Source organism: Populus nigra, chromosome 8, assembly GCF_951802175.1.
Source record: "Populus nigra chromosome 8, ddPopNigr1.1, whole genome shotgun sequence".
Classification (NCBI taxonomy): Eukaryota; Viridiplantae; Streptophyta; class Magnoliopsida; order Malpighiales; family Salicaceae; genus Populus; species Populus nigra.
In genome coordinates, this window is record NC_084859.1 from 17,152,433 (window position 1) to 17,173,398 (window position 20,966).

Here is a 20,966-nt window from a genome sequence, read left to right on the forward strand (position 1 = left end):
CTAAAATACTAATCCGGAGATATCATGGGATTATAAAATAAAAAAACTAAAAAAAAAGGTTTAAAATAATCCTCTCAAATAAATTATTTTTAATCATAGTTATTAAACCCGGTTCTGAAGTTGACTCGAACAAAGGATTGGATCCTGAATCAATCTGGAAAAATTTTAAAAAAAATATTTGAGGTTTTAATACCTCACATAGAAAAATTAAAAAACAATTCATGTGGATTAGACTACATATGTTATAATTAAAGAAGTTTAAAATATTATTTCAATATGTTTTTTATTCCATATTAAAAAATTATTATTTTTTCTTTTTAAGCTGAAGTATTTAAATAAAAAAAGTTTCTTTTTTTATATTGAAAAAACACAACTTTCTTCTCGTGAATATAAAATATATATACTAACGGATTTTTAATTCCACATTAAAAAAATAAAATTTTTTTCTAATATTTATATAATAAATTTTGATATGAGCTAACAACTAATAAGTAAAAAGTGATGTATAAGATTAGGACAAGCAAGAGGAAAACCTTCTATTTCCCTTCCTATACAACACCCACCTCTCGAAGAATAGAAAAAGCATCCATCCATTAAAAGTTTCAATTACTCAAGAGAATTTGTTCCACCTCTTAACAAATAGATATTTAAAAATTGATTTTTATGTTTATTTAAAACAATCGGGTCTCTGTCGGGTTGTAATGGGTCACGCGGGTTTTATATTTACCAAATAGGTTGCTTGGGTCTCAACGAGCCAACTACCACCCTAATTTTCTTCTTTTTCTGACCTGATCAAAACTCTACATCGTCCAAATCTCAAGTTAATTTGTTGGGCTGGGTCAAACCAGGTCTGATAACTATATTTTTAACCAAATGATTTATCTCAATTTAAAAATATTCTATTTACTTAATGCAATGTTATGTCTCGGGAACTTTTCCTTAAAAAAAAAAAAGAAAATTTGAGTTACGCAATGCAATTTTCCCTTGTGACAACTGGCAGAAACTTATAGGCTATAGAATAGAGCCAAGAGAAGGAGTGTTGGGTTTTCCAAATGAGATAGTGCGAGGGATGAAAATAAATAGAGTGATGGAGAATTTAATAATAAAAAAATTTATAGTTATTTTTATTTAAAAATATATTAAAATAATATATTTTATAAATTTTATAAAGTTAATTTTTAATATTAATATATTAAAACAATAAAAAAATAATTTAATATTAAAAAAATTCAAAATATTTTAAACGCCACCGCAGAAACAAGAACATCCCAAGCAAATGGTCAAAGTTCAAGTAGACATAGAAATTATTCAAGACATTTGGGATTATTGATAGATCCTTGAAATTGAAGTTTTCAACCTGTTATTATCAGAAGAAGGAAATCCCACCTCCGGCCTGCGTGCTCCGAAACAGACGATAACATATACGTAGTTGAAAACAAGGAAGGAAGTAGTTAGTTGTCTAATTCTTACAATCGGACTTAAGTTTAGTTTAGTTTAGCAGAAACAAACAGTAGTACCGTACAACAACCATTAGGAAGGGAGCTTAGCCTCTCTTTGAATTTGAATTTTGGACTAAATTCGAATGGAGAGTTGCTGCATATGGAGTGCTCATCAACATCTGATTCAGTCCCACCATCGCTTCATCGGTTTTTCCAATCATAAAAATCAACTTGTTCATTTACTGGCGGCAAATGGTCCCCGTAAAAGTAATACCAGAAGCAGCAGAATCTTCTGTACTTATGAAGATCCCGTCAAGAAACCACCACAACCATCACCATCTTCTTCTTCGTCGTCGTCTTCGGCAATCCAACTTTACAATCAGATTGAAAGGTTCAACCCCCAACATCTTTATCAATGATTTTCTTGATAACCCACGAAAGAAAAAGGTCAACCTTGTTATTTTTTTTCAATTGGTTTTTGTAGATTACTTACGGAGACCTCAAGACAATCACAAGATTATTGGGGTGGTTCTAAAGACTGGTCTGAAGTTGAGGTGTTGTTTCTTTCACTTTCACTTTTGATCAAGTTTATGTCATGCTTGTTTTCTTGCTTTCCTTATCCTTAGTGTATCGATTTTGATGCAAAAAAGACCGAAGATAAACCATCTGTTGAGAAAGATTGGTTAATTGAAAATTGAGTTGTGAATTATTCATGGATCCTTTTTTTTTTTTTTTTTAATCTAAGCGAGTCTGGATTGAAAGAAGATAATTTGAGTACTTTAGACTCATTGGCTAACCTAGAAAGCCTTTTCATTTCTTGGACGATGCAGTCTATAAAAGTAGATGATAGTTATTCTGGAAAAGCTCTTACCTTTTTTTTTATTTTAAATCTATCTCCTGTAAACCGTACTGCCACCTCCCACTTATTTTTATGAAATGAAAAGTGTGAGGAACTTCTGACTCCTAAATGTGGCCGTGATCAACTATAAAAAACCACCAGACTATCCTTGGTACTTCCATCCACCAATCAACAATTAGGGAGTCGAGCGGGCCCTTTTTGGGGGACAGCGGACTTGAACCCTCAGGATTTATTAAGTCAACGGATTTTACTTTTACTATTTTTAAACGCAATGAATCAGGGTGGAAGAGAAGGGTTTCCTAAGTATAGAGAAAATTTGGACTTTGGCCTTTGTGAGATTAATTGGGTTCCACCAAAAGAGTCTGAAATTTTCTCTCATGCCATAAATTGTCAATTGTGACAGAAATCTTAAAAATACCGCAAAACTAAGGTTCTGGAGGGGATTCGAGTCTAAAATTTCTTCTTGTAAAAACTCCATGTGAAGATGTTGAGATTTAGAAGCTCCAGTTACAATGTTACTTGGAACACCTTTAATCTTAAGGGATTGATCCTCTAGTTTCTGAACTCATGATGATGTCTTGAAGCACACATCCTGACTTGGACTCTCCCTTCTAGCACCCTGCAAGTACCTGGGTGATGTCCTCCAACTATTTATCCATGTTACGTCCTACAGCATGTAAAGACAGGAGCCTGCATAATCCAAAACTTGTCAAATTCACGAATTTATTAAATTACTTTGATAGTTCATTCCATTTTTTTTATTAGATAGTTCTGATATCATCTCAGGGATCATGGGTTCTTAAACCAAAAAGCTCAAGACCCAAGTCAGTTGTTCATTTCATTGGTGGTATATTCGTTGGAGCAGCACCCCAGCTTACTTACCGTTTATTTCTTGAACGCTTGGCAGAAAAGTGAGTGGCTACATTTTGATACTGGTAGTATTGACCTTTAATTCCATAGTCAACAAATACGCTATTTTACTTGGCAGTCGAACTTTACAGACTGCGTGATGACTGAGGAAAATTAATAGTCATTTTTTTTCTTTTGGTGATACAGGGGTGTTTTGGTGATTGCCACACCATATGCTAGTGGATTCGACTATTTCTTCATTGCTGATGAAGTGCAGTTCAAATTTGATAGGTGTCTTCGGTTTCTTCAAGAAACCGTCAGTTGTTTATTTATTTGCAATCTGGAAAATAATATTTCCTTTCGGTCTGTTGTTTCATGGAGGGGATAGAAATGTTTAGGCTAAAAGCTCTTAATTTTACAGGTACAAGATGTTCCTACTTTTGGCATAGGCCACTCTTTGGGAAGTGTCATTCACCTTTTGATTGGTATGGAATTTCTCCACATAGTTTATATTTGAGAGGGTGCAAGAAAATGATTTGATTTACAGCTGCTTATTATGTTGATTTGATTTCCTCTTTATCAGGATCACGATATGCTGTGCAAAGAAGCGGAAATATACTGATGGCATTCAATAATAAGGTACTTCACCAATTGAATGTCACATGAGGTGGTAAGAGAAATGGGATGAGCTTGAATTATTATGAACATAACTCTAATAAAGGTTCCACCCTAGAAATATGACCGCCCTACTCAAATGAGGTCATTTTGAAAGCACCTAAGGCTGTTTCAGCGTTTCACTTTACTGCTGCCTCAATCTTGAATTCCTTGACATCTCTGTATATGCTCTCTTTGGCAGCATAGTGATAGGACCGAACATGTTTATTTTTGGAAGCATGCATGTTGAACAAAATTTCTATCATTCTAAATTGTCTGCTGTTAGAAAGCCTTTTCTGAATGGTTTCGAGATTAACAAAAATTTCTTTCTTGATATCACAGGAAGCAAGTTCAGCTATCCCTTTGTTCTCACCTGTTCTTGTCCCAGTGGCCCAAAGCTTTGGACCATTTCTATCACAAATCACATCATCACCGACCATTCGATTTGGGGTGAGATTATATGTCAGCCGCTTTCAGAGCAATGTATTTGAATAATGCCTTTTCTAAAGCTTGCGTTTTCCATTTGCAATTTATGAACTTTTGAAGAATGCATTTAAACATCAGGATATTCATGAAACACTAGGTTAACTTTGTATTGAAATCCTGTGTTGTGTCTTTATATAACACTCTGAATTGGTCCTGTCCTCAGTATGGATTTGGCAGAGTTTTGCTTGATGTAAGGATAACAATGAGAGTTTATTGATTTGTTAGCTTTTAGGATATTAACATGTCTATTCCATTAGGAGTACCAGAATGGTTCCTGGTGAATTTACATTTATGTACTATTTTACCACATGCTTCAAACTGGTTTCTTGCATTTTCTACCGCATTGTGAATATGCACTTGGATTGGTATCTGAGTGTACCTCTGCTGATGTTGTAGATGTATCTTGATCTGTTAATTTCATCTAGATTTTTGGTTTATTTATGTTTTTATCCTCTTACTTCAGTTGCTAAGCATTGTTAATTCCCTTGATGAATGATTCTATCTTTTAAACCCTTCTTCACATAAAATTCCCGCAGGCAGAGATGACAATGAAGCAACTAGAGAACTTTAGCCCTCCCATTATGAAGCAAGTTTTTCCTTTGGTTGAGCAACTTCCTCCCTTATACATGGACTTGGTTAATGGAAGAGAAGATTTCAGTCCCAAACCCGAAGAAACTCGTCGCCTTGTATGTCAACCTTTAACTATCAAATGTGACAAACTTCAATTATATTGTCACAATGCATATTGTAATTATTAACCTTTTGTTGGCTGTATATGGTAAGTAGAAGATTTATAATTTCTGCCATTTTACTGGATGGTACAGTCATGTTTTGGTGGTCTGATTTAGCATGGTGTATTTTACTTGCCATGCCTAGGGTTAGGTGTTTGGGTAATAGATTATCCTATTATAGGGTGGCTTTTCATCAACCTTCTTGTGATATTTTTGGTGCTGTACTTGCAAGGTGTGTTTGCATATTACACAATCCATGATAATAGAAACCTATCATAATCTCCTGAAATTACTGCCACCGACAGCAACTTCCTTCTGTGATTTTCAATTATTGACAACCTTTTCTCCTTTCAGATAAAATCATATTACGGCATTTCTAGAAATCTTCTGATAAAGTTCAAGGACGATGCAATCGATGAAACTTCAATGCTAGCTCAGGTGCTTAGTTCAGAAGCAGCCATTAGTTCAATGCTAGACATGTCAATTCGCATGTTGCCAGGAGATCATGGGCTTCCATTGCAGCAGGTAACTTTTGGAACTAGATATTAAGACACATAGCGTTCCTGCTTTTATATCCAACGAATGCAATTTTGTGAAGGCTAGCAGTTTATGTGATGTCTCTTTCAATCAGGTGTTCCCAGATGTCCCTCCTGCAATGGCAGATGCAGTAAACCGAGGAAGTGAGCTTTTTGCAAATCTTACCATGGGAACCCCGTGGGAGACAGTTGCCAAAGAAGTAGGCAACACGCTAGGCACAGACTCGAGCATCCTCCGTGCACGAGCTTCAAAGGATGTAGACAAACTTGTGGATGTGATAATATCCTGGATGACTTCAAATTCAGGGCCGAAATTCTAGAGGCAATGATACTTGTACCAAGTAAATCAAAGAGAGTCAACAATAGGGAAGATACTAGAAGAATCTACAGAGATGGGGCCTTCTAATGGTATTATATTGTACATTCGATATGTCTTGATGCATGACAAGTCATACAAGTAAATAGTTAGGAGTTGGAAGGGTTTTTTTTTTATGTCATGTTTAGGTTGTGTGAGAAACATGCAAGTGTCTACAAGCCATTAGAAAAGAAGAAAGTTGTGTATTTTAGGTCATATGACAGTGTACTAATGCTCACAGAGGAAAATTTGATTTCCAAAAGGGCCAGAAGGAATTCAAAAGGTTGTTCTTTTCCTTTCTGTCCCTTTCTTCTTCAGTAGCATTTGACATTGATTTGTTATGCTGCACCGGGATCATATGAAGGAGCACTATGCTTGAGGAATTAATAGTTGGTTGGCTCGAAGATTTGTTGGGAGCTCCTTACACTAAATATGTTCATCCTATTTTCATAGAATTCTTGAACAGTGAGACCCCTGCCTCTAGTTTGCTGGTTTTACGAAGGAAGATATCGGGTTGATAAGTTGTGTTGACAAATTTGAGCCCAATATCTCTTTTTTTAGCGCAACGTATGAAATGATGTCTTATCTCCCTGAAATAAATGTTGAACAGAATTCTTGGATTGGATTGATAGCGCTTGTATCATCTTATTTTCTAGGAATATGCTCAAAGAATTGTCCGAAGTCATTGAATGTAGAAGGGTGTGGGAAAAAAAAAGCACGGAAGCTCCATGCTGCCAGACTAACCATTTTGGTTTTCCATCTATGCATCAGTGAAAATTCAATTCAGAATCGTATTCTGCCAAATGTCATAAATTTGCTTGTTAAATATAGCATAGTTAATGTTCTTGTAGCATTGAGAATTCAGCTCTGAACTGCTGTTCACGCTACAAGAATCTTCAATTCTATCAGCACTCCAATGCCATATTTGTACCAGTAAAAAGCTACGCATTACAAGAACCAGACACGTCTGTTCTTTTAAATTTCCCTGATTAATGGAGGGCAATCCCTTGGGACGAAATGCCAATAAGAATTACCATCGCCTTTGGAAATTTAAAAACTTGATGGGCATAACAAATGCGAAAGCAACTTAATGGGCATAACAAATGCACTTGAGAGTCTAGCTGCTGTGGTCAATCGTGTAACTTGTTCCGCTCCCGTTCCGGGTTTGATCCTTTATGTGCACGCCTGTCACCCCTGCGGTGCCTTACATGCTCCTGGGCTTGCAGGATGTCCAGTGGATCGTGGAGAATAGTCGTGATGCGCGCAAGCTGGTCCGGACACCCCACGCAAATCAAAAAAAAAAAAAAAAGGTGTGGCAAATGCAACAACTGCAGCTGCAACTACTCCGAGAAGTTCATGTCTCTAAGCAGAGTAATTTCAAACAAGTTCTTCCACAGTCTCACCCGTCTCAAGTGCTTCCTTCACGTCTCCGAACTGTGAAGCAACTAATCCATGCAAGGTCCACGCCAGTGGATTTACCCTAGCATACCATCTCCACCATGCAGGAATCCGCTGTTATAGATTGAAGTAGATAAGTGTAAGAATAAATAACGTTAGTCCTTGATACTAGAATGCAGTATATATGGAGAATTGTTAGTAGGAATACTTGCATGTATTACAATTACAAAAAAATAAAAAATAAATAAAAACCCTAATTCATGAGGCATCTTTACTGTAGATATAGAGAGAAATCCACTATGAGTCTCGATCGAGTCTGGGAGAGTTGGGCTGGCGAGTTCTGCGTTCTGGCTATAGGAGAGCCAGGGGACTGCCTATTTGTATATTTAATGTGCCGCTGCAAATACGAAGTGATGAGAGATATTGGCCTCACTTCATAATAATGTTCATATGTCTAGCTATACATATATTTGATGAAGTAAATTATATTTATTAAAAAAAAAATCCACTCATGTATGAAATTAACTTTAAATGTATTAGAGCAATTGATGGTGATTATATATGCACATGCACTCCTTAGGATGATCAAGTATGTTTTGATATGTAATTTATATTTGTAATTGTTGGATGGGAGGGATCCCATCATGATTCACATACTTTAGATAAAGTTATTGCCTACCGTGTGCCCTATAATTAGTTTGCAACACCTTCCAGCATTTCTTCGTAAATTCTATTCTCTTTTTTTTTGGTATTTTACTTAATGTTTATATATGGCATACGTGATGACAAGTATATATACATATATAAAAGGGTTTTTTTTTTACCTTTCATTCGTTTCTCTTTTTACCTTTTTTTTTATGATATTTGTTTTTTTAAAAAAATATACTTATTAAACGGTCCATTCAATTTCATAAAGAATTTACCTTCTTTTTTTATGATATTTGTTTTTTTTTTTTTAAAAAAAATACTTATTAAACAGTCCATTCAATTTCATAAAGAATGTGTTCAATTTAAGTTATGTGCTTGATGATAATTTTAATTCAAATAATACATCAGTAGATTATCAAACAGCTGAAGTGATTTTAATCACAGCACAACACAGCAAACACAACAAGGACCGAACATACTCTTAAAGAAAGATCATACATGACTGAAAAAGTGAAAGCCTACCTCTTTGTTGGTTGCTGCGAGGTAGCACTTATGGAACTGTGACGGATTTTTACTCAAAACATTCTAGCTGTTCTTACTATCCTTTGTAACAAATAGCCATTCAGGATGATACCCTCTTGGAAGATTGCTAATTTGCTATAGAAAATACAAGAATCGCCCACAGCATATTTTACAAATGCAAAGTTTAAAATAAGGCTCTCTCTTCTCCAAATTCCCTTTAAGAGGTAAGGTTTCGGTAATTTTGTTGAGAAAGATCTTCTAACTTATGAGCCAGCTAAAACATACTCTGTTCCACAGAAGTCCAAGCCAAACCTGAGAATACTGTAAATATACATCAGTTGTACGGGCCGGCATTAGGCATAGCCTGATATCTCAGAAGAGAACAATCTAGGTCATTTATTAAGGTCGACCAACTTGTCTTCTATAGCATCTGATCTTCATGATACAGATACAATCCAAGCCCAAACCGGGCACATGCTCTGCAGAAAGCTATTTCCTCTGCTGCAGCAACTGGATCTTCAATGTCAACATCACTGGATGATACCGTCCCGGATGATTCACGATGAGCCTGTGTCAGTGAATAATAGCAGTGGTTTAAGGACATAACCATAACAAAGCATGTAGCAGTTTGCATATTAGTCAGTTAAAAAGCAGAACCACAATAAAGCATGCTGCATCAGTGCCTATATATGTTAGCATGTAATATCAATAAGTTACAGAACAGACCCGCAACAAAGTGCGCACATCTTAGAGCACATGCAGATGAGAACAACTCAGAAATGCAGAATCAACGGCTTTATTTTATTTCTTCAACAAAATGGATCCGTTTCAATTTCTTCATAATTTCACTTCCATGTTAAACTGCAATGATGAACTAACATGTGCAACCAGTTACTAACAATGGCTAGAGCAAACAGTCCCCAAGCAAGGTTACAAACTTGGAACAGATTGACACAAGTACGAACTAAGTGTATATTGTTCACCCGCTTTATGAGTAAACAAAGGAATTGACAGACAAATCTATCATGAACACATTTCTCCAGTATTTGTATCGAAGGATATTCCAAGAATTACTCGATTTCATGATTTCACATTACCATACATCATTCTGTGTCACTATGTGCACGTGAACTCTACCCATCAAAGAGACTTCACATAAGATTCTCATGTTGGTACATCAAAGATTCATATCCAAAGATACAGATGATTGGTCAATCAGACTGGTTTAGTAGTCAAGGTCGAGGCCCTTAGGGACACAGGTTTGAATTTCCACAGCCCAGAACATCGGCTTTGGCCAAAATGAAAAGGAAAAAAAAGATTCACACGTTGTTCAAAGAATATTAGATAACACGTGGTAGATTCAAGAACAGTGGAGCATGACTGGACATTACCTTGGATTCTTACCATAGACATATAGGGGTTCTTTAACTTGGTGGGGAGTAAGAATACATAGTGCTCTTAATGAGTTCCTGAAAATCTAACTCCAAAGAGAAATCTTGTGTACGCATAATACCAAGGTCCACAAAATGTTTCAAGTAAATATCATGATTACACCACCATCGTATTTCTCATCATATAGAAGGACATAAGTTAATAAGATATAAGTTGAGATTTGCACTACTTCAATGAACATATGGTGTGTATTATGGTTAGATGACCATTGAATTTAATTACCTAAAATATCCTAGAATATAATAAAAACAAAACTGGATAACAAGTTTTTCTATATCCTGAAGGGAAAAGGAGAGAGAAATTCATCAAAAAGTGAAAAATATGTGCAATTCATTGTCTACTGGTGGTGGGATACTTAAGAGGTCACTTTTGCTATTAAAAATTTCAAGCTTTCTTTAAGTTAAGAATTTTCATCCTAAACATAATAGCTTAAAGATTTTCATGCATTACTTACACACATAGCTCATGGTCTAACACCCTTTCAAAGAGTATTCGACCATTGCAAAGGCTAAAGGCATTTCTTCTTTTACTCTCTTTCTCTTCTTCTTCACAAAACACTCATTCTCCCACCAAAACACTTTGCTTTTGCATCTCCAAAAATGCCCCCTTGAAGAAGACAAAACTTTACCTCTTTAAATTATTAGGTAATTTCCTCTTCTCAAACTACTCCTTTGTCACAAGGTGAATTCTCACACTTTTCTACCTCACCTGCAAACAACATTCCATCCAATGTTCTTGAAATCCCTTTTGATGATAGCCCTCTTTATCCAAGATCTTTCTTTGTAAATCATAAGTCCTATGAAAGATATTATGCTCAAATGTTCTATAAGAGAAAGGTTGTTCATGGATGTCAAGTTTATCTTGATGGGTTGGGGATGTTTTCAAATGTTAAAGAGTTGACAATCCATACACAATGGAACTTATTTGTGGAAAATAAAAGTAAGAAAGTCTTTACAGCGACAGTGAGACAATTTTATGCTAATCCTAGGACTAATTCAAGAATAAATGAAAAGGTCTATGAGGTATCAAGCATGGTGAATAAAAGGCATATAACCGTCACCTTGAAAGATGTTGCCCTCTACCTAATGCTCCCTCTTCATGGGGAAGATATATTTAACGAAGAAGGTCATATGGATATGAATATGACTTTTTCACCAAATAAGTAGTATGAGATACTATTGGGTAACAACAATGAAGAAATGTCTATGGGCTCTCGATCGGCCAATCTTCTGACTGTTTCGGATAGAGTCCTTTTTAAAATAGTCAATAAAGTTATTTTTCCCTATGGTAATCAAAACAATGAACTTGAGTAACTTAAAAGCTAGGTTATGGCTAGCTTGAAGACTCAACAGAAAATCAATCTTCCAGTTCTTATACTCTGAAATATCCTGATCATTTCAAAATCTCCAAATTCATCTCTTATCTATGGTCATTTCCTTACAAAGTTTTTTTTATAGTCAACCAAGTCAATCTTCAAGGACCCTCAGTTGAAACCCTCATATATATCAACCACGGCTTCTTTCTCAAACATTTGTTTAAGTGGGATGATGTACTAACGAATTCATCTACAAAGAAACCACAACTTCATTACTCGAAAAACACTCTCATCTCTCAACTAAATGATGAGTGATCTCACCTCTACAGTCCATAGCAAAAAAAGAATAAATATGGGATCTTGAAGTGGGGTCAAAAACAGTTCACAGAACGGAAATAGATCAAGGAAAAAAAATTGCAGATATGTTCACCAAGATTTGTGCAGCTATTAAACTTGCCTTTCCTTATGGCATGAGTAGCTGTCAATTTTTGCAAGATTGGATAACACTACAATTGAAACTTTGTTCAACCATGGTCTTGGTTTCAGGAAAGTGAACCTCTAGACATGCCAACCAGCATTGAAATAGAGAGATTTTTCCAAGAAATTTCATACTGTAAAAAAGAAATACTTAGCAGTCCTAGCACTGCTCTATATCAGAGAATTTCTAAATTACAGCACTGGATGCAGTATGAATAGCCCTTTTCTTCAAGAAATTTAGAATAAGTGAATCAATGAATGAACAGAAATATGCAAAAATAACAGCAACATAAAAAAAAAGAATATGGACCGCACCTCTCCATCAGATCCTCGTATAGTGACACGGTATACCACAGTCACACTTCCATTTTCTGCAAATATAACATCACGTATTTCTCCACACCATCCTGCCAAAAAGGATTTTAATAGACTATTTGTTCACAAAAGACCAATTATGCATTCCAAGTTGTACTATCCATGACACAAGCTACTCAATTATAAACTTAAATGGCTTGAAAGGAAAACATGGATGGAAGGTTCATAGATTATTGCCCAAAAGAGCTCTCTTTTGACCAGACTTGATTGTGCGGTTCCCCTGAATCAGCTTTGACTAGCCAGCCACCATGCTAATAATATGCATAGATATCTTGCTCCCCAAAGAGTGATTATTCCACTAACAGTAATTTTGGAATGTATTTCAACTGCTCCCGGCCCTAGTTATAAAACTACAAGATGGCATTTTTCCGTAGCAAGGAGTCGATCAATGTGTCTCTTAATAGGCATGGATTTAGAAATTAACAGTATATGTTTGGGAGGAAATGGAAATGGCATTTGAACTGGGCGAAAACAAGTGCAGCAGCATGCCAATTGTATTGCCAAATTACAACATACGACAACATCATAGAAATGGATCAATGTAGAGATTAATGGCATTGTAGATAAAAAGTCAACCGCTAAAAATTAAAATAAAAAAAGAGGAAAAGACAAACCAGGAGCATAGAAGCTGAGCATGCGGTTTGCGTGGAACCTACAAAATCAACCAGCAAAAATAAATCACCAGCACTCATCAAGACCATCAATCACAGCTTCATCAGTTGAATTACATTAAAAAAAAAAACATAATCTATAATTAATAATAATAATAATAATGAATTTATGTACCAGGGGATAAGGGTGGAAGAGGAATTAGGAGGCTTAATGATGTTATCAGGAATCCTCTTATTGAGATCACGCAAGATCTCCGAGAGAGGCCGCGTAATACATGAAGTGTAAGCAGAAGCCAAAGAATTATCAAGCGGGACCACATAATTGGAATTTGGCACCCCTTTCTTCTTCACTCCACCATCTCCTCCTCCTACTCCGGCCGGACCGCTTCCACCACTACCGTTCCCACTGCTTCCAGCTATTATAGAATGCATGATCAATTTACAATTCCTAGTCCTAAAGTAATTATCACGACTATCAATCATGTTCAATCTACATGATGGAGATAAAAGAGCCGCCGGCGACGGTGATTTTGTGAGGAAGACGACGGAAGAGGAGTTGTGCACTGACATTATTTTGATTTTCGCTTGTTTGTTGAGTGTCAGTTACGAAATTTTTGAGAGGTGCGTGCTGGATGGGATCTCCTTACTTACCCACCAACTACTGGTATTATTATTATTATTATTAGTTAGGCGTTGTTAACTTAGGTTTTTGACTTGGTCAAATTTACGACTTTGTTTGAATGGAAGGTTGTTATTACAGTTTAGCGCGATTTGTTGTCTGAACGGAGCAAGGATATCTGTGTAATTTCGGCTTGTTCTTGGGTAAGTCGTTGTTAGTATGTGGTGTATGCACGTGCTTCTTTCTTTTCCAGCTACTACAGGCTTGGTGGTGGGTGGCTGTTTCCATGCTACCAATTTCTTGTCTGAAAATTCTCTCTGGCTCACACATGATTAGAGAGTGACAGTTTGACACTAACGTTGTAATTAGCTCGGGGGATTGGATTACACAAAAAAAGAATTTTCTTGTATTTCATGTCCCTTTCCTCCACTAAGAGGTCGGAAACAAGTGAACTTACGGGCTGCCATAACCAACAGTGGGCCAAAATACAAGAAAAGTACGCTGGCCACAGCATACTCTAGCCAAGCTATAGGAGTAGCTTGACAGCTGAGTTGAATCTGTTGGCTGGCTCTTTTACATTGCCTTTTTGTTTTTGCTTCTAGACAGCTTTGGGTGCTTTGTCACCTTGCTCAGTACTTTTGACCCGCGTGAAAGAGAAGAATGCTAGTCCTTTCACACCCATAATGAATAACAAGATTTGCCAACGGCATCCATGCAGTATAAGCTGTCCTCTCATAATGGGCACAAAAGTGCTTTACACGGTCAGGCAACTATTTCCCATAGAATTCCTTGCCTATTTATTTAACTCAGAAAAGGACAGCACTTGTTGGGACGCAGCAGATTCTGCAGCTTCTAGCAAGTGCTCGCAACCTCAGATGGAAGCCTACTTTCGTATTTTCCTCTGGATGAAGGGGGCTGAGAAGGAATTTTCAAGGATTTTAACTGAGGGAAAGATGTCGATCAGGGGCTCGATTTACACGAGCAGACCCGTCGCACTGCAAATTAATACAGGAAGAAGTAAGACTGCAGCACAGCACTGCATATCAAGTGGCTGAGACATCAGGTTCCCGACACATCAAACCGCTATTTCCACTGATATATTGAACAAAAAGAACACTACTGGAATTAGCTCTATTTTTCATGAGCTTGCTTTCCTTTTTCTACATATCCTAGTAAATGAATCGACACAGCATACAACTTCTTGCAATCATATTAATACAGTGGTCTAATTTCTTGAGATCAGATCCGAATAGACAATTAAATGAGATTAATTGTGAGAGCAGAACAAACATAATTATAATAGTAGTAAATGAAGACAATCAAGGTCATGGTCATCATATAGGCATCTCCCATCTCAACTAAGTTTCGACTTATTAAAGACAGACAAACCTTAAAACATCTTTAAAGTGCACATGTATATCCATAAAAACACAACCATAGATAATGCTAATGTTCTGTGTAGATATCTGCAGTCTCATCCACTCATCAACCAAGTTGGTTCTGCTACATCTCAGACTCCAGGCCGAGCCAAAAACATATTTCATACTCCAGATAAAATGTAGCTGCATGAAAAAAAGCACGCATCATCCCCACATTAAGCTTGTTTTAACTTGGAAAATATCACAATCTCCATTATTTAAAGGGTAGAAGAAGAAGAAGAAAAGCATTAGATAAGTTGAAATTGGTCATTCATCCAAAACAAAAATCAATGTAGCATTATTGGAAAGATAATGAGACTTAGTGCCATATGAGTTTAGAGATTAAGACCTTGATTATAACATTGACAGTGTTTTCTGAGCATTGGGCAAATTCAAGCACGGCGCAGCGCATGCTGGTGCAGGCTCTTTAGCCCCATTCTCCTGCACCAGCAATGGGGTGGGGTTGGCTGATTGTTATTCAGAATCATCTTAAACATCTCCATCAGAAAGATCAAATGATCTCATATCAAGCTGGTAACAGAGGATACCACCAATCCCTCTGCAGAACTGGGATCCTTCTTGTGATTTGTTAGTAACAAACTCTAGAGTGCAACCAAACCGCCTGTACTCATTTGCAAACCACTCCAGCAGTGGCATTTTATCTTGAACTTCCAGTTCAGCTTTGGTTTATGCATCCCTAAAGTTGTCCTGGTTGGTTCCCTGCTCCTTATTCAGATGTTTTGTGACAATCTCACCAGTGGCAGAGTTTTTCAACTGGTACCTATTAATATCCAAACTTTCCCACACAATTAGAGTTTCAACAGCACCCATCTCCAAAGCTTTCAGAGTGTCATCAACACCAAAAACATATTTTCCTGTATCCTGACTTACCTCTTCAAAGTACTTGCCTATCAAGCGCTTCTCCTGTATAAATTTCACATTGGAAAGAATTTCCGCAGACAGTTCAATTGCCTGGTTAAAACCATTTTCCCCTCCGTATGAAACATCAACCACATTCAGAACTTTTGCCTGAAGTCAAGGATCGAACATATTGGATTGACTAAGCCCAGTCTTGAAGTCAGCTGATCCAGCAAGTATCAATCCCGAAACATTAGGCTGGCTGGTGGCAGGATTGATATAGAACTGTGTGGCAAGTTCTGCTGTCTTCCTCACATAGTTGTGGCGCTTCTCCATTTGAAGTCGCGCAAATCGAAGAGCAGATTGCCCTCCTCTCCCATGTTTCTTCGGAAGGTCAACAGTGAATTTATGCAGCACTTCTCTAGTGTTGCCACTCAGTGTCCCGAAAAGAGTCCCATTCCCATCCATGACAATAAAGCCGAACTTGTCATCAGATTCCAAGAGTTCGCTCAGAGCTTCTGTATGAAATTTGTTGTCACAGAGGTAAAGAGACGCATTTATGGGCCTGAAAGGCTCAAAGTCAACTGTCACTTTCCTTTCCTTCCCATCTTCAGTCACAACTGTCCCAGTGTAAAGCACAAGCCCATTGGGAGGAACTTTGTTGTAAAGTTTGAGCCTTTGCTGAGCAGATGTAATAGCACCAAGCACAGATTGACGATTGACCCTGCTCTGAATGTTTGACGCAGTTCCAAACTCATCTCCAAGCATCTTAGTGACACGAGAAATATGATCACGTGGAGGCATGATAAGCGAAATCATGCTTGTGCCATTACCTTGAGCAGCTTCCAATGCTTTGATAAGCTTTTTGATTTTCCAAATCTCAACGTTCTTATCAGTCTCATGACCGTCTGACATTGTGGCGTGTTTATGAACAGACAAATTTACCTGCAAAGATAGCATAAGAACTTCATAATTAACCACCAAGACAAATGCACGGTCTGGAGATATCAAAAGGAAACAGCAAGTACCAGCAATATAATGCCTAAAAGTCTAAGTTCTTGTGGGAAACTAATTAGAATTAGAATCCAATTAACACTTTTGGGATTCCTAAATCACTAAACTAAACAGGAATATGATATAAACTTTCTAAACTAAAATGAGAGGGGAAAAAACAGCGCTAAACCCCAAACAACCATCACTAAATACAAAATCATAAATTAAAAATATAAACAATAAAGTAATTCCAGTTTGACTAGCACTGCTAATCAAAGTAGTCAGCGAGGGAGAAACAGAATCCACATGGCAAAATTCAATTTAAAAAATAATAAACAATGAAAAATCATGAAATTCGCTAAGAGAATCTCCAGGTTTATTTAACGCAGAAAAAGACCACTTGTTGGGATGCGTCAGATTCTGCAGCTTCTAGCAAGTGCTTGCAACCTCAGATGGGAGCCTACTTTCATATTTTCCTCTGGATGAAGGGGGCTGAGAAGGAATTTTCAAGGATTTTAATAGAGGGAAAGATGTCGATCAAGGGCTCAATTTACACAAGCAAGCCCGTCGCACTGCAAATTAATACAGGAAGAAGAAGTAAGACTGCAGCACCGCACTGCATATCAAGTGGCTAAGACATCAGGTTCCTGTCACATCAAACCGCTATTTCCACTGATATATTGAACAAAAAGAACACTACTGGAATTAGCTCTATTTTTCATGAGCTTTTCTTCCTTTTTTTTTTCTTTAATATCTTAACACCAACTAATTTCACAGGTCAAAGCAATTCTTGTATGGAAAAAAATTTTTTGGCAAAACATGTTAGAACTACTACAGCAAAACTAGCCCCTCTGTTCCTATTAAGAAACCCATAGCAAGGAGACTGATGTAAGCACCGTAATCATGACATTATAAAAATTGCATGGGTGCAGAAATGTCTCGTCGTGTCGGAACCTTCATCACCTGTTACAAAATTCCGGTTAATTCCTTCTAGTCAAATAAGAATGCATGAAATTATAGCCAGAAACCAAAGAAGTTCTATTTTCCACCTTTCCTAGCTTTTCATGGAAAATCAGCTCCACTTCTCCTCGGAGGTTTTCCAAATCCACTGCATAGTCCCGATGATCTGCCGATGCCATCAAATCTAGCAGTTGCTGCCTCATCCTCACCAAAGAACCATTTAAATCACAGAAATCCTTAAAAATCAAAGCCTCGGTTGTTTTAAGTTGCAGCAGATTCTTGATTGCAACAAGGGCCTGTAGTAATCACAAACACAGGTTAAAACAAAGCATTGTCTGCATCAAATGCATTATGACTCCGATTGAATACAGATAACCCAACATCTGGTATTGTTTTTTACTCTACCAGCAATAAGCAAAAAGAGTAAGAGGCAGTTGGATTGTAACATTCTTTTCCTAAGCATTATGATGGGCATGAGTTTTGGGCTCCCAATCATTTACCAGTAAAGACTTCAACTCATGACCTCTCACCAAACCACCTGCAAGTGCAGTTTTCCCAAGACAGATACACCAATAAAAATGCTACCTTACAAGATTCTTCTTTTATGGCATATACTGACTCATCAACTATTAGGTCCACATTAAGCATGCATGGAAGTAGGAAAACAGCAATTCATTGCAACAACAAAACAGATCCTAAAGAACTACCTTTTCCTGGAGATCTAGATCTGTAGATGCAGTTAGATCAACTACAGATTTCAGGAAGAAGCGATTTCTGAAGAATGGAGACTCAGCTCTTGCTAAATTTTCCAATTGGCATTCAACTAAATCAACGACTAGAAAAACAGCTTTCCTGTGGAGTCTGATATCACTGCTCGAGTTACTTAGTATTTTCCTGAAGAGTGAGGGAGAAAGGAGAGATCAATTCCAACTTTTAAAGTGTCAGCACTTGGAAAACATTAAAAAAAAATCTATGCAAACATCAGCACTGCATAGAACACCTAAAACTTTAACTAATTCCTACGGTACCTGAAGCATTGTATCCCCAGCTTCAGCATAAAACAACTCCTGACCAGATAAATTGTTTTGGATCAATGCCAAAACAGCATATAGTGCTTTAATGGCTTCTTCTATGGAAGTAGAGTTTACCATCTTTATTAGCTTAGTCAGTGCCCCAAGTTCCAAAATCTGACAGACATAATATTGCAGAATTAGCTATTGACTCATTGCTAAGAGTATCAGTTAAAAAGAAGAGAGCCATACAACACAGAACAAGCAAATATTATTGACGAAGAGAATAAACATGAAGGATAGATTTTGTAAACTATAGAATTTATGGTAAAACATGATCCAACAAGTTCACATAAGAAAATCAGCAGACCTGTTTTTGAACAACTGGATTATTTTGATAAGCTTTTCCAAGAACCCATGCAGAAAGTCTCCTTATGTCTGGGTCAGGATGATTAAATTCTTGGATTACTATGGCAAGACCACCATGTTTGTTCAAATCTGACACAAAACACAGTACCAAAATTAGCCAACAATAATGCAGCCAAAACATCTAGACTCTCTCGAAACAAAACAAGTATAGGATTTGCAATTATTATGATCATGTGCAATTAAGTAATGCAAAAAGTCTCCAGGCATATCCTACAAAACAGGGCAATCAAGGTTCAATAAATATGCTCACTAGATTATTCAGGATTATTGTAGTCTGATGCCAGCAGGGGATCAAGAGACTAGAAGTGAGGACAAGATCCTACATGTTTCTAAAAATAACAAGAACTCCTGACAGTACTAGGACAAAAAACAATTTTATATGTGCCACAATGAGACATTTTCCTGCCACTCAAAGAACTCATGGCTTGCAGAGGTGAAGTCCTTTAGAGATGCTCGTCTTAGATTCTAAAGTAACCAACCATCTATCCACCCATTGCAAACATCACAGAGCCTCCACTGGATCCAAAACATTAAGGACGAGGAAGTAGATATCAGCTCAAGTCAGTCTGACTCAAAGTCAAACCATGGCACAACTTCGCAAGCATACATGCACACACATTTATATCTGTAACTCTAGTGATCCATTACAATCATCTCCTGGAGCTCAGTTTTGCAATTCTGCTGATAATATTGGATGCAATGGTAAAATTGAGAAATAAAAAGGAACAAAATCTCTAAGCTTGCTTATGATAATGCAATAAACTGGAATTCAAAGTCTATTGGCTCATATCCCAGAAGGAATTTATGAGAAATAGCTAGACTTGAACATACCATTTGCATTATCAAGTGGCTCAACAAGTATGAGAAGATCCTGCAACGCACGTTGGCGATCTTCCAAAGATGAAGATGAATTGTTTAAATCATCTATCGCTATTTGCATCAACTGTGCATCGGATGGCATGTTCATCTTCTCTATCAACTCCTAAATCACCAGAACGAAAAAAGAAACAAGCAATTAATAACAGCAGCAAAATTAATCAAAGCCTTGGTTACTAAAAATTCTAACCTTAATTTCTAATTGACGCTTCTGTAACTCACTAGCAGACAACCTCTGAACATCTTCTGCACTTTCTTTTAATTTCGCTGGATCAGAATGCCCTAAATTTATCACAAAAACAAGCAATATATTATAACAAAACCACATAGAAAAAAATATTCAAAAAACTTGAAACGGTGTTTTAATACCAATGACCCATCGTAACACTCCATCAAGAGAAGAAAACTCGCCGTCAAGGTCATCATGGTCGTCAACATCCGCACCCGCTGATAAATAGTCGCTGTTTCCCGGCTCAGGCTTGCTCAAGAGATCAGACTCCAGTTTTCCTTTTGACCACACTCACTCCGCTGTAGCAGAAGTTTCATTGACTCGCTCGCCACTAATCACCGTTGCAGCGGTTAAAATCACTGCCGAGGCCAACAGAAACCTTAAAACGACACGCTCCATGTTAACTAAAGATTAAACAAGGTTTTGTTTTAGTTGATGTAAAGGATTAATTGGTAATCATATTATGAAGTTGGTTTGGTTTATATGAAGTGGGTTTTGGTTCCGTCTGTGAATGCACTGTTGTGGTATCTACGGCCTACGGGTTTCTGGAAAAGAAGGAAAGAGAGCGGGGCCGGGTGGGTTTGAGGAAGAAGATAACGAGATTACACGTCATGTCTTCGAATCCATACCGTTAGTTGGTGATCAAGCGGTGTCTATAGACTTTGATGATGGAAGATAATGATCCACGTAGATAATTAGAACACGATAACAAATATAGTCATATTTTTCATGTCCCGCGCCTTTTTTTTATATATAGTGTTTTAAAAATATTTAAAAAAAAATATTAATTTTTTTATTTTTTAAAATTAACTTTTAAAGATTTTCAGATTATTTTAATATAATAATATTAAAAATAATTTTTAAAAA

The 20,966-nt window shown here is 36.9% G+C and overlaps 3 protein-coding genes and 1 pseudogene across 4 annotated transcripts; 1 reads left to right on the plus strand and 3 right to left on the minus strand.

Annotated features, from left to right (window-relative positions):
• Positions 1–1,258: 1,258 nt before the first annotated feature.
• LOC133701686 (uncharacterized) lies at positions 1,259–6,209 on the plus strand. Of its 2 annotated transcripts, none has more exons than XM_062125708.1 (10): positions 1,259–1,830; positions 1,924–1,993; positions 3,085–3,209; positions 3,355–3,463; positions 3,569–3,632; positions 3,731–3,786; positions 4,144–4,284; positions 4,824–4,973; positions 5,373–5,543; positions 5,650–6,209. In XM_062125708.1, the coding sequence occupies exons 1-10, from the start codon at positions 1,583–1,585 to the stop codon at positions 5,872–5,874; spliced, it is 1,359 nt and encodes a 452-aa protein (XP_061981692.1). In that variant the 5' UTR covers positions 1,259–1,582; the 3' UTR covers positions 5,875–6,209. The 2 variants fall into 2 exon arrangements, with proteins under 2 accessions (XP_061981692.1, XP_061981693.1); XM_062125709.1 differs by having other exon boundaries at positions 4,144–4,251.
• Positions 6,210–8,505: 2,296 nt separating this feature from the next.
• LOC133701687 (DNA repair RAD52-like protein 2, chloroplastic) lies at positions 8,506–13,383 on the minus strand. The gene is made up of 4 exons (XM_062125710.1): positions 12,883–13,383; positions 12,711–12,748; positions 12,037–12,128; positions 8,506–9,045 (listed from the first exon to the last, which is right to left on the minus strand). Exons 1-4 carry the CDS (start codon positions 13,275–13,277, stop codon positions 8,899–8,901), a joined length of 672 nt encoding a protein of 223 aa, XP_061981694.1. The 5' UTR covers positions 13,278–13,383; the 3' UTR covers positions 8,506–8,898.
• A 1,214-nt stretch (positions 13,384–14,597) lies between these two features.
• LOC133701685 (eukaryotic peptide chain release factor subunit 1-3-like) lies at positions 14,598–20,726 on the minus strand (annotated as a pseudogene).
• Positions 18,927–20,498, minus strand: LOC133701981 (uncharacterized). Its single transcript, XM_062126170.1, has 5 exons — positions 20,395–20,498; positions 20,240–20,331; positions 20,061–20,152; positions 19,826–19,976; positions 18,927–19,063 (listed from the first exon to the last, which is right to left on the minus strand). Exons 1-5 carry the CDS (start codon positions 20,496–20,498, stop codon positions 18,927–18,929), a joined length of 576 nt encoding a protein of 191 aa, XP_061982154.1.
• Positions 20,727–20,966: the final 240 nt, after the last annotated feature.

Excerpts from the sequence above, each read along its gene's own strand:
- LOC133701686 (XM_062125708.1), top strand. The coding sequence starts at position 1,583 with ATGGAGAGTTGCTGCATATGGAGTGCTCATCAACATCTGATTCAGTCC. Across the intron at positions 1,994-3,084 it reads AAGACTGGTCTGAAGTTGAG|GGATCATGGGTTCTTAAACC; the intron begins GTGTTGTTTCTT and ends ATATCATCTCAG. Across the intron at positions 5,544-5,649 it reads ATGGGCTTCCATTGCAGCAG|GTGTTCCCAGATGTCCCTCC; the intron begins GTAACTTTTGGA and ends TCTTTCAATCAG.
- LOC133701687 (XM_062125710.1), bottom strand. The coding sequence starts at position 13,277 with ATGTCAGTGCACAACTCCTCTTCCGTCGTCTTCCTCACAAAATCACCG. Across the intron at positions 12,749-12,882 it reads TCTTCCACCCTTATCCCCTG|GTTCCACGCAAACCGCATGC; the intron begins GTACATAAATTC and ends TTGATTTTGTAG. Across the intron at positions 9,046-12,036 it reads TACGAGGATCTGATGGAGAG|GCTCATCGTGAATCATCCGG; the intron begins GTGCGGTCCATA and ends TCACTGACACAG.
- LOC133701981 (XM_062126170.1), bottom strand. The coding sequence starts at position 20,498 with ATGGAGCGTGTCGTTTTAAGGTTTCTGTTGGCCTCGGCAGTGATTTTA. Across the intron at positions 20,332-20,394 it reads GAAACTTCTGCTACAGCGGA|CGACTATTTATCAGCGGGTG; the intron begins GTGAGTGTGGTC and ends GCCGGGAAACAG. Across the intron at positions 19,977-20,060 it reads AGCGTCAATTAGAAATTAAG|GAGTTGATAGAGAAGATGAA; the intron begins GTTAGAATTTTT and ends CTGGTGATTTAG.